Here is a 10,439-nt window from a genome sequence, read left to right as displayed (position 1 = left end):
TACTAGCTGCTCAAGTACTGTCTTTCTGCTTTTGTATATGTGTTTCCATTTAACAAAATAAGTAGAGATGGCATTTATCTAACAGTCGCAGGGAGGTAGCTCAAGGGCTAGCTGCTCTGGGCAGCTGAGACTTTTTTTTTCCATTTTTAAGGATTTTACAGAGGCCAAGATGTGAACTTTCTTTAAAGAGAGACAGAAATACCCTATGCATGCTCACCGCTCCATAATCCACCCCAGCAAATAAAAAGAACCACTCTGTTTATTTAATCTGAAATAGATCAGTACAAAATGTACAGAAAAAGCAGTACAAATTTACAAATATACATAATCTGGTTTTGCATTCTTCAATCATCAGAATTCACAGTAGTCTAGCTTAAAAAAATTCACATTCCTGATACTGTCTCCTCTCGCCTTCATAACATTGCATCCGAGTCCCGCAGCCCAAACAGTTACGTGATGGTCGGAGCTCTGTCCTTGAGCTCTTTATCGACCACGATTGCTAAACCTTGTGTAAACCCCGTTACTCAACTGCTTCTTTAAATCCACTTGGCACCTCAGTACACCTCCTTCCATTGCTCTTCCACATATCACCACTCGTTTAACATACTATTTTAATAGTGAGAATTCGGCAGAGACAAGGGAACAGTTGCAAGTATTCGCTATTTAGAGCTAGTGGAAGGCTTGAGGGAAGTTGCTAAAGTAGTTGGAAATACTGCCATCTAAGACAAAAGGATTTATGTTGCTAGCAAAGATTGTATTGGGATGTAAAGCTCTATTTAAAAAAAAGCTACAAGAATATTGAGAATCATTAAAAATTACTTTTTAAATAAATAATAAATAGTAATAAATAAAGCCGTTTTAGAACCAGTGGAATTTCAACACTCAACCTGCCTTTTAAAATAATTTCTTTGCGTGTTTGTTTTGCAGTTTTCAGTGAAGGTACCTCAAATAATCCAGTACCATAAATATTTTCAATGAACATACTATGTTCAGGGCTATTTTCCTCCAGGTTCATATGAAGCATTTAAAAGCAGCAAAAAGAGAGCGGTCTGGTTTCCCTCTTCAGAACTTGCCTAGATGGACGCTCTTATAGGAGTTGTCTTTCAGGCTGTTGAATATCTCTTTGGTGCCGTTCTGCCACTGAAGAACAAGATCCATAGGGGTTTTCCCTTGCTGGTTAAAAAAGCAGAGGAAGCAAGATTTAATTTCAGCCAGTGACTACCGAGTTCTTCATTCTTCCTTAAATATTTATTTGTGCAGCGTGTCTGCCTGATGCGAGACCCTTCTGCGCACACAAGGTCAGACTAAGTCTCGCCTCCCCGAGACCTGAGTCCTTTCGCTCCACAGATCTAGTCCCAGCCCTGTTCAGACTCATGGTGAAATCTCCCCGTGTTTCAGTGGGTCTAAGCTGTAGTAGCAAATACCGTGACTAGCAGAGCATGCAGGTGTTTCTTTTGATCTAGTTTAAACTGATTAGAAATACATTTAGATGAAACCTCAATAAGCCACTTGTCTATTTAATGGAGGATTCAGGTAAGAGTTTGCACTGGTTTAATTAGGTTATGAACCACATCTAAATTAAACAGGAGCAACTTTTGTGTGCAGACAAAGCCTGAGAGAGCAAGTCTTTGGGGCTGTACCTTTCATCGTTCTCATACCCTGATGAGGGATAATGCCAGGAGCAGCCCTGCTTCGGAGAGCGTGGGCAGAGAGTAGGGAGTGCCAAGTGCTGCAGTGACTGGTTTCTTCCTTGCCCTCTTAAGTTTTGATTGATTGTCAATCAAAAACATTGACTGGCATTGGTAAAACTCACTGTCCATCCCACCGCTGCTCGGTTTGGGGGAAAGGGGGCTGTGATGTGCTGTGTTTTAACAAGTGGTCACAGAGCTCTGGCAACGCACCTGCTGTGGTGGCTATGAGCAGAGTCAGGTGTGGGGCTTCTTAAATTGAAGCTTTGCTGAGCCACGGGGATTTGTTGCCCCGTGGTCAGGTTAACAGCCAGTCATCCAGATGTAGTGCTTAGTCTCGCCATCGGCTGTGGGCTTAACAGAAAGGTGATTTCTCTCACTAGCTAAGATCTTTGTTGTCTGTCTCAGTGGTGGTTGAAGCCCAGGAGTTGTGCGGAGAGTGTCTGTACATTACATCATTTCAATATATGATGTGTCTAATTAAAATACATCACAGAAAGATGTGATGTTGTTTTAAGTTCTGGTTTTAGAGAGGTACTGGTTTTTCCTCTTCTCCCTGACCAGTTATACCTTCCCTGTGTCAGCTTTGCTTTAATTAACTCTGAAGTGATCTAATTAAGCCTGTTCACAATAGTCTCTCCTGGCCTTGAAACCTATGAAGCTGCTCTGAAGGGAAACTTATTCTAAGGCATTTTGAATTACTGCATTTTTTTGCTATTACTTACGCAGTTCTTTATAGTTAGATCCGCTCCATACAGAATCAGAAGCCTGATCATTTTGTAGCGGTTTTTTTTTGCGCCTTCCCTGGAGGCAGGGGGCAGGGCCCACGGCGTCGCTCCCGCCGGTCCAATGCTGCGGTCCAGCCCCAGCTGCGTAGCCGGGGATTTTTGCAGGCAAGTGGAACTATCGAGGCAGACAGCAGCGTGATGTTAACCTGATAGCTGGCAGGTGAGAAGCTGTTGGTACTTACTCTGTCTCTGGCGTTGAGATCTGCTTCGCAGGCGATGAGGTGCTCCCCGCAGTCATACTGACCTGTTCTCACAGCCACGTGCAAAGGGGTGCTGAGCAGCTGAGAGGTGGGAGGAGGAAGCAGTCAGTGGCATGGAACAGGTAAAGACCGCTTCAAGAACGGCCGCCAAAAATTATCTACTTGGAGTAAGGGTCAGCTTTTCATCTCTAGTTTAAAAAGCTGTGGAGTCGCAGAAGCACGTACCTTGTCTCTTGCATTTCTGTTTATCCCTTTGTCCAGTAAGAATTTCAGAACATCCAGGTTCCCCCCCCGGCACGCCCAGTGCAGGGCTGTAGATTCAAGCTGCAGCAGGAAAAACAAATGGAAAGTAATTTAATTCATCATTATATTTTAAAAATTTAAACCATTTTGATCAAATTTCTAAATTAATCCAAAATCATTTTCATGCAATTTAACCTAAAGCACTCCATCATGATCACTGAGTTGTTCCTAGTAACAGTTTTTCTTATTTTGCCCTAATTTCTTTAGTAGTGCAAGTTTCTCACTCTTCACACTTGCTGCATATTGCTCTTAAAGACAGAGATCTTGGCAATGCTGCTGTGAGAGAGGATGTGTTTTGTCCATTCTGTGAACTTAGAAGTCATCTTTAGACAGACAGGTATGATTTTTCTGGCTGGTATGTGCTAGTTAGTATTTTTCATTCAATGCCTTTTGGGTTCTAAAATGCATAGAAAATGAAGCTCAAGGGAAAGAATAGTTCTCTCTTTAAAAAAGACCCAAACTTATGCAGAGCCACAAAGTGAATTAGAATCCTTCTCCCCTAAAGGATTCAGTTTCTCTGCATTCAGCTCCACCAGGAGGGGTGGAATGTCCCTTGAAGGTCTTGCTCTGCCTGTTGTTCCTCCTGTTTCTTACACTCTCCACGAGCACTGCTGAGTTAAGCGAGGGGGAGCAAGGCTGGCTGGTTCCAACTGTTTAGCAAAGGGACAAAGAGCTGGGAGAGGAGAAGTGAAAAAAAAAAAAACAGCTGCAGAAGCTATCGATGCTCAGCTACCCTCGCGGCCAGCGTTCCAGAGGATACTGGGGTCTCTCCCGAGCGCAGCCTTGAAATCCCGGTGGAGAACGAACGCGTTGCCCTGAGCCCTGGAAACGTGCGTGGGACAGTGGTATCTCCACCACCTGCTAGCAGGCTGAAGTGGTAGCCTGACCTCAGCTCTCTTGCCCTACGTTAGGCTCTGTTGTTTGTGGCAGTCTACTGGCCAACGTGTTCCTCCGCTTCCTGTGTTTTCAGCAACCACTTTGGCAAAGGCAGGCAGACACCCCCTCCTGAAACCTCTTCTCAACAGTGCTATTTTAAGGATAAACTTACAAGATGCTGTAAGGCCTTTTAATGCTCCTCTCTTATGAGAAGCGCTTCTGTATGTGCTTCTCTTGGCACTTATAAAACAAAGAGCAGTTTTTTGAAAGAAGTGTGAGTCGATGTGCATACCATGTCTTTCTGTTCAAGCCGGGCTCCAGCTTCCACCAACTTTTTCACCACTTCTAGATGTCCTTCAGAGCATGCCCTGTGCAGTGCGGTGCGTTTGTACTGGCAATTAAAACAGTGCAAAGTCAGATATTAAATATAGCACAAAGAGATATCTTTAAATCTTTTCTCCCCGCCTTCCTAGGATGATGGCAAATACATACTTCATGCTGATTCATTTTCAAGAGCTAATACTTTTGAGACCTGAAATCTGCTAAATTTTAATAGCATCCTGATAGCTGAGAGCTGCCTACCCAGCATTTTAAAGGGTGTGAGAAATATCTGCAGCATGGCATTCAAATTTAAAATGATGCCTGTTGAGTTCCCCCATCCAACATGCTACGCTGCATTTTGCAAATGCAGCTTATGCATTATGGAGTAGGAGGGCAGGCAGCATCACTTTCTTTGTTGTTCTGCAGACAAATTTCTTGCCTGTTCATCTGTAGAATTGGAAGACCACCTGCTACAGAAAATCAGGGTTTCCTGGGCACCAACAACTTTCTTTTAAATATAAAGATTCTTTTGAGGTAATATTACTTTGAAGGATCCGAATGGCCCCATGATCACTAGAAAACTCAATATACCAAACTTCCAGCGTTTACTTACTTCCCTCCACCCTTTTTTCTCCTCAAAAGTGTGGAAGCTACAAAACCTAGTGGTAAAAGTTACTTTTGCTCTGTAATAACCTCTCTTCTGTAGCAGGCTTTGCAGTAAGAAGGAAGATTGTACCTCATCACAGACATTTGGATCCCCTTTGTCTGACAGGTATTTTTCAATTACTGGCAACTTATTCTCCAATGCAGCTCTAAAGAATGTGGGTATATCCACTGGTCCTGTCTGATGGAAAGAAATATACAGGGCGTAAATGCGTGTGGCGCAAAACCCCATCAGTGCTTTCCCAGAAGAAGGTACTTCAAAATAACTTACAATAACTTCTGGTTCAGGTTCCTTTAAAACAGGAGCATTAACTTTCTTGCATTTCTTCTTCTTCTTCAGCTGAATAATTTTTTCAAGATCCTCCAAGTTTTCAAGTTTTGACCTCTCCTCTAATTTCTTCTTCTTCAGCTGAAACAAATCAGGGAAGGCCCGTAAGTTGAGCTGAGTGTGACCACCTCTCCCTCTCAGAGTGGAGGACATTGTGTGCTACTATTCAGCTGAATTCAGTCAAGACTGGATGAACTTTGAAATAAGTTGTCTTTTTTTTTTTTACAGCTAGGGCTAATTGACCATTAGAATAAGTTACTAAGTGTGTGAGAAATTCTACATCATCTATAATTTTTCATACACCATTTGACCTCTTCCTAAATGCTGCTTCAGCCGTATGTCGTGGGATAGATAGCATAAGTTTTTGGTCTGTGTTAGGCCAGGAGTCAGAGAGACACTGTATTTCCTTCTGGCCCAACAACTTAAGAAACATCATGTGCAGCTTACGAGGGCTGGGAAGCCCCTGCAGTTTTAACTGATTTCCACCAAGCGTTTTGCCTTCAACCACTTTTATGATGCAGCTTCTGATTTATTGTAACTTAATTGTCTTTGATGAAAAATATACCCTTAAGTGAAAAGCAAGGTTTATACTGATTTTAGCATTTCAGTCAGTAAGTGTTACATTTCAGTAAACTACAAAGAATGTCCCCAGTATCCTTGGAGAAGCAGTTCAATAAATGTTTAAGACTTCTTCGAGCCTGCTTGTAAAAAGCATCCCTGTATGAAGTCAGTATAGGGCACTGCTGACATCAAGGGCAAATGCGTTGCCTGAAGGGCCAAGATCTCGGGTACCATGAGGTGTCCTTGACTTCAGAAGGGGGATTCACAAACGAGGGGTAACTCAAGGTGAATACAGATGACAGACTCTGTCCCATGGTATCATTAAATATATTGGTGAGACCCTGTCATATGGTATACGTTTTTTTCAGCTGAATTCTTATTCAAGTTATTTCCACCTCTTCTTTTTATTGTTCTCTGCATTTAGGGTTTGATCTTTAGATCATTGCCTTAATAGCCAGCTCCCCCCAGTTTATATACCGAGCATGACGTCCCATGGTATGGAATACCCCTTTGGCCAGTTGGGGTCAGCTGTCCCGGCTGTGCCCGCTCCCGGCTTCTTGCTGGCAGGGCATAAGAGGCTGAAAAGTCCTTGACTTAGTTGTTGCTAAGCAGTGTTTATACTAAAACATCAGTGTGTTACCAACATTATTCTCATCCTAAATCCAAAACACAGCACTGTACCAGCTACTAGGAAGGAAATTAACTCTATCCCTGCCGAAACCAAGACAGTTATTTTTGGTGGCAGTCATTAGGTGTGCAAGCTGAAGGTGTCTTACTGGTTATGTTTGTTCCCCCCCTCTACTGACAGCTAGCAGCAGATGACTCTGGGCAGGAGGGAGCCCCCAGGGTTTCAGTCAGACATTGTAGGGGGAGTTTTGGGTTCTGCTTCACAGTGTTACTGCCTGCATCCATAGGGCTACAGGAGTCAGCAGATCTCCATGGCCTTCAATGGACTTTAGACAAACCTCCTTTGGTAGTGCTCTCCCAAGGGTTTATCTAGCTCACCATGCATGCATTTCTAACTTAGAAAGAGGCAAAACATCAAGGGCTGCAGCAGAAAGTGCACACAGGATGATAAAAAGCCAAGCACAAAACCCAAGAGCCTACCTCTGCTTCTAGTTTCTTCTCCTTCTCATAAGCCAGATCACCTCGGGTCAGTGAGTGTTCAGAGACTGTCTTTAGGTCCTCCTGCTTCTCTAATCTTACAGCAGCTTCATACTCTCCATTTTTGAAGTCCTCAGGGAGGAAGCTGCCAGTCTCTTTATCGTCAGCTTTCTTCCCAGTCACCTGTAAAAGCAAGCGTGGTATAATATAAGCAGCAGTTTCATGACTGCAGTAGCCACCCCCTGGGAACATGGATTACCTAGAGGCTAATTACATGTCATTCCTGTCCTGCTCTAGGAGCGTGTGACAGACAGAGTGCAGACCTCATTCAGCCTGTGCCTGGATTAACTGTGTATGTGAACGGCTAGAGCAATCTTGCTTGCGGGCAGATCTCCTGCACCCACACAGCAACCCCCCGTATCTTCAGGGCTTGGGTCAAGACCCATGAGGCCAACTCACAGCCTAACTCCCTGCTTGGCTGGGGCCGAGGTGCGGCTGTACTGACAAAAGCCAGTGAGTTGGGAAGAGCAACTCTTTTTTGTTTGGGGTTTTCTTGTTCGTTCACTCGCCAGCATGTGTCAGAGTCTTCAGAAGCCTGTAAAAGGCTGTGGTGAAAAGAGCCACCTCAACCAGCCACCAGCACCCTGCGAGTGTTGAGCAGGGGAACTGAGGGGGTAGAGTGGGAGGAGAGGCCTTCTCCCTTGGGACCTTACAGTTTTATTGAAACACATCCAATGCAGTTAAATCGGGTTGCTGAGTAATTTCAAGGCTGGTTTTACCCGTTGCTGTCAGTACCAAAGTCCCCATTTATAGCACTTGGCAAAACAGCAGAAGGTATTTCCTGCGCAGAAGCTATGTCATGCTGTGCAGCAGCACAGCTTTCAATAGCTTTTGGAAATATTTCTGATGCTCGATTAAGTGTGTACAAAGAGATAACTTGTTAAACTTAGTAGAGGCTGTTGTGTATTTTGAGAGTGCTTCAGTGTGTCCTAGACTGCCTTTCTATTCAATCACCTTGTAAAATTGTGTTTGTTATGGAGTTTAACACTAGAGAAACTGCCAGGGCCTTGCCAAAGAATTTAAGACGGCATTAACTAGTTAGGCTGTACGGCAGTTGCATCTTAACATAGCCATCTGGGAAAAAAAAAGCAATTTCGGTATAATCGTCCAGTGTTTTACTGGATCATTGCTGTTTTCCCAGTTTATTGATCAAATCAGATATTATTAGTCTGAACCCTGCAGTGGAATGTCTGGTTTAGACATTATTTTTCAAAGGCTTGTTACGCCGTGAACAGCAGTGGGTGTAAGAGCTGTTAGTTTAGTATTAGAAAAGAATATTGTTACTAAACTGTTAGTTTAGTATTAGAAAATACTTTGGTTTCCCTGCATTGATACCTCCTCTCAGTCCCTTACTGGATTGGAATTACTCAGTGTGATCATAAACTTAACAGCTTCTAAAAAAATAAAAATGAAAATCAAGGTCAAAGGAAAATACACGGTTAAATCTTGGTCAGTCTCTTCTTCCTGGTGAACTGTGTTCTGATGCAAAATCCCAACAGCTATGTAGTTGTATCAGTGGTGAGCCCCCCTCCCAAGGAAAAGTTAAAGTGAGACTGTAATAGGGTAACATACAGTGCGCACAGGTTTTGCACCTAGAGCACGGCAGTGCTGGTAACCTGCCAAATCGCCTCAGTGATCCACAAAGGTTGTCTCTCTCTGCCTGGTATAACGACAGTCTAGAAAGAAAAGTGATTATGAATAAATGAAAGAAGGTTGTACCTACCAGCTCTTCTACTTTCATCATCATCATATTTGCCAGCGTTTGAAGGTTGTACTCCTGTATGGCTGAAACTCCCAAGAGCTCAAGCCAGCTCTGCAGGGACCACCACGCTAGCTTTGCTTATATATCTTTGGGAGAACTGTGCTTGAATGAGATAATCTTCCAACCTGGGAATCCAAGTATGTCCCTTGGGCTTGCCAGCTGAGAGGTAGGCTCGCGCTCATTCCAGACATGTTAATGAGCCAGATCTGGTGTCGAGGCAGGGAGGGGGGCGTCAGTTGGGCGAGGAAGGGTGAGCCTCACAGTCTAACCGCACCGAGTATGTGAATCGGAATGAAATGTGAGCTCATCGTTCCTTTGGCAATGACTGCACGGCTCAGCAATGCGAGTCATTCTGTGTTCCCAGTGCCCACTAGGACAGCTGTCTGTTGATATAGCATTATAACTTCATCTTCTTTTTTTTAATTTTTTTTTTTTTTAAACTGACATTCAGATGACTGTAAGACACTGGAAAGGGTAAGCGGCTTATGTACAATACTTGTAGTAATATCTTCCTGATAGATGGATTATGAACCCTTAAGTCTCGGAAAGTCATTCTTTTCATTGCTATTTATTCTTGGATGATAAACAGTTTTAGGGGAAAGGATTTTTGTCATCATGATGGCAGTCTTCTATATTTGTTGGAAGGAATTCTCTGAAGGGATTACTAAGCCAGAATGATGTCTCTGGTGCTAAAAGGGCCTATGACATGACAAGTTACAATCAGCGTAAGATCTCAAAATGACAAGCTTTGCATTTTTCTGGGACTTTGTCAGTGATCATAAGCAGAATAATAAATTATGTCCTATTACGCCAAAAAAAATTAAAACTAATACTGTTTTCTCAGGCAATATTTTCCTTTTGGGTATGAGAGAATAGAGGCACAGAAGTGATTTGTTCATTTTTGGACATAAGATGGGATACAGACAAATATATACAGATGATGTGTGTGTTTTGGGGAAAAGGAGTTATTGAGTCCTTTGGAAAAGCTTTTCTTGTGCCGTGAATCAGAGTAGCCTGGAAGCAGGAGAATGAACACCAGCAGAAGGCAATGTTATAAAAGGAAGATGCACTAATCTTTGCATTTAAAGAGTGCGGATAAATGCCAAGAAAAATCAATTCTGTCATTCTGCAATGCTTGGAGTTCCTGTCTGGTGAGGTATAAGCCTGGCTGTAGGCATGCAGGTCACCTGGCTGAAATGAATACAACTGCTCAGGTGCTTCAAGTACAACGTGTACATAAGTGCTTCACCAAATCAAGAGCTAACTATCTTGGGTGTTGTTTATATCATTAGCATCATTAGCATGCTGCGTTCCTGACACTGACCTTTCAAGGTGTCTCCTCTGAACTATCATCCAGTAATCTGAGTACATCCAAACTTGTCTTCTGGTGCCCATCATACCTATGCCCTCCCTTTCCCTGAAATGAAGCTGGACATCAGGTGGCTCCTTCACTACTTAGAATATATATGACATTAGAGGATGAGCCCCAGAACTAAAATAGAGTATGTGGCAGCAAGAGAACCTTTCAGAACATTTTTTTCCAAACCGAAGTACAGCCACGATATCATTCCCCCAGATTGGTATGTCCTGAATCACACTGCCGGCCTTTTTTTCACAGCAGTTTTGTACTCCTGCTATACGTCTCTATAAGAGGCAGCTCGGTTTGGCTTTTTCTTGTTTACAAATGTGCGGTAACAGCTTATCTCTGTCTGTTTTGTTCTGTGATGCTTATTTGGGAGATTGCCTAGAAATCCACAACCCTAACAGGACGGCTGCAAAGACCAC

General features: G+C 43.2%; 1 protein-coding gene across 1 annotated transcript; it reads right to left on the bottom strand.

The window, feature by feature from the left end:
• Positions 1-241: 241 nt before the first annotated feature.
• Positions 242-8,703, bottom strand: ANKRD1 (ankyrin repeat domain 1 (cardiac muscle)). The gene is made up of 9 exons (XM_009320111.1): positions 8,616-8,703; positions 6,836-7,015; positions 5,111-5,248; positions 4,913-5,020; positions 4,148-4,246; positions 2,902-3,000; positions 2,655-2,757; positions 2,414-2,523; positions 242-1,173 (listed from the first exon to the last, which is right to left on the bottom strand). Exons 1-9 carry the CDS (start codon positions 8,640-8,642, stop codon positions 1,063-1,065), a joined length of 975 nt encoding a protein of 324 aa, XP_009318386.1. The 5' UTR covers positions 8,643-8,703; the 3' UTR covers positions 242-1,062.
• Between the last annotated feature and the right edge of the window lie 1,736 nt (positions 8,704-10,439).

The sequence above is a fragment of the Pygoscelis adeliae genome, unplaced genomic scaffold (assembly GCF_000699105.1).
Source record: "Pygoscelis adeliae isolate BGI_AS28 unplaced genomic scaffold, ASM69910v1 Scaffold190, whole genome shotgun sequence".
NCBI lineage: Eukaryota > Metazoa > Chordata > Aves > Sphenisciformes > Spheniscidae > Pygoscelis > Pygoscelis adeliae.
The sequence above is the reverse complement of the archived record's forward strand: the minus strand, read 5'-3'. Positions and strand labels throughout refer to the sequence as shown.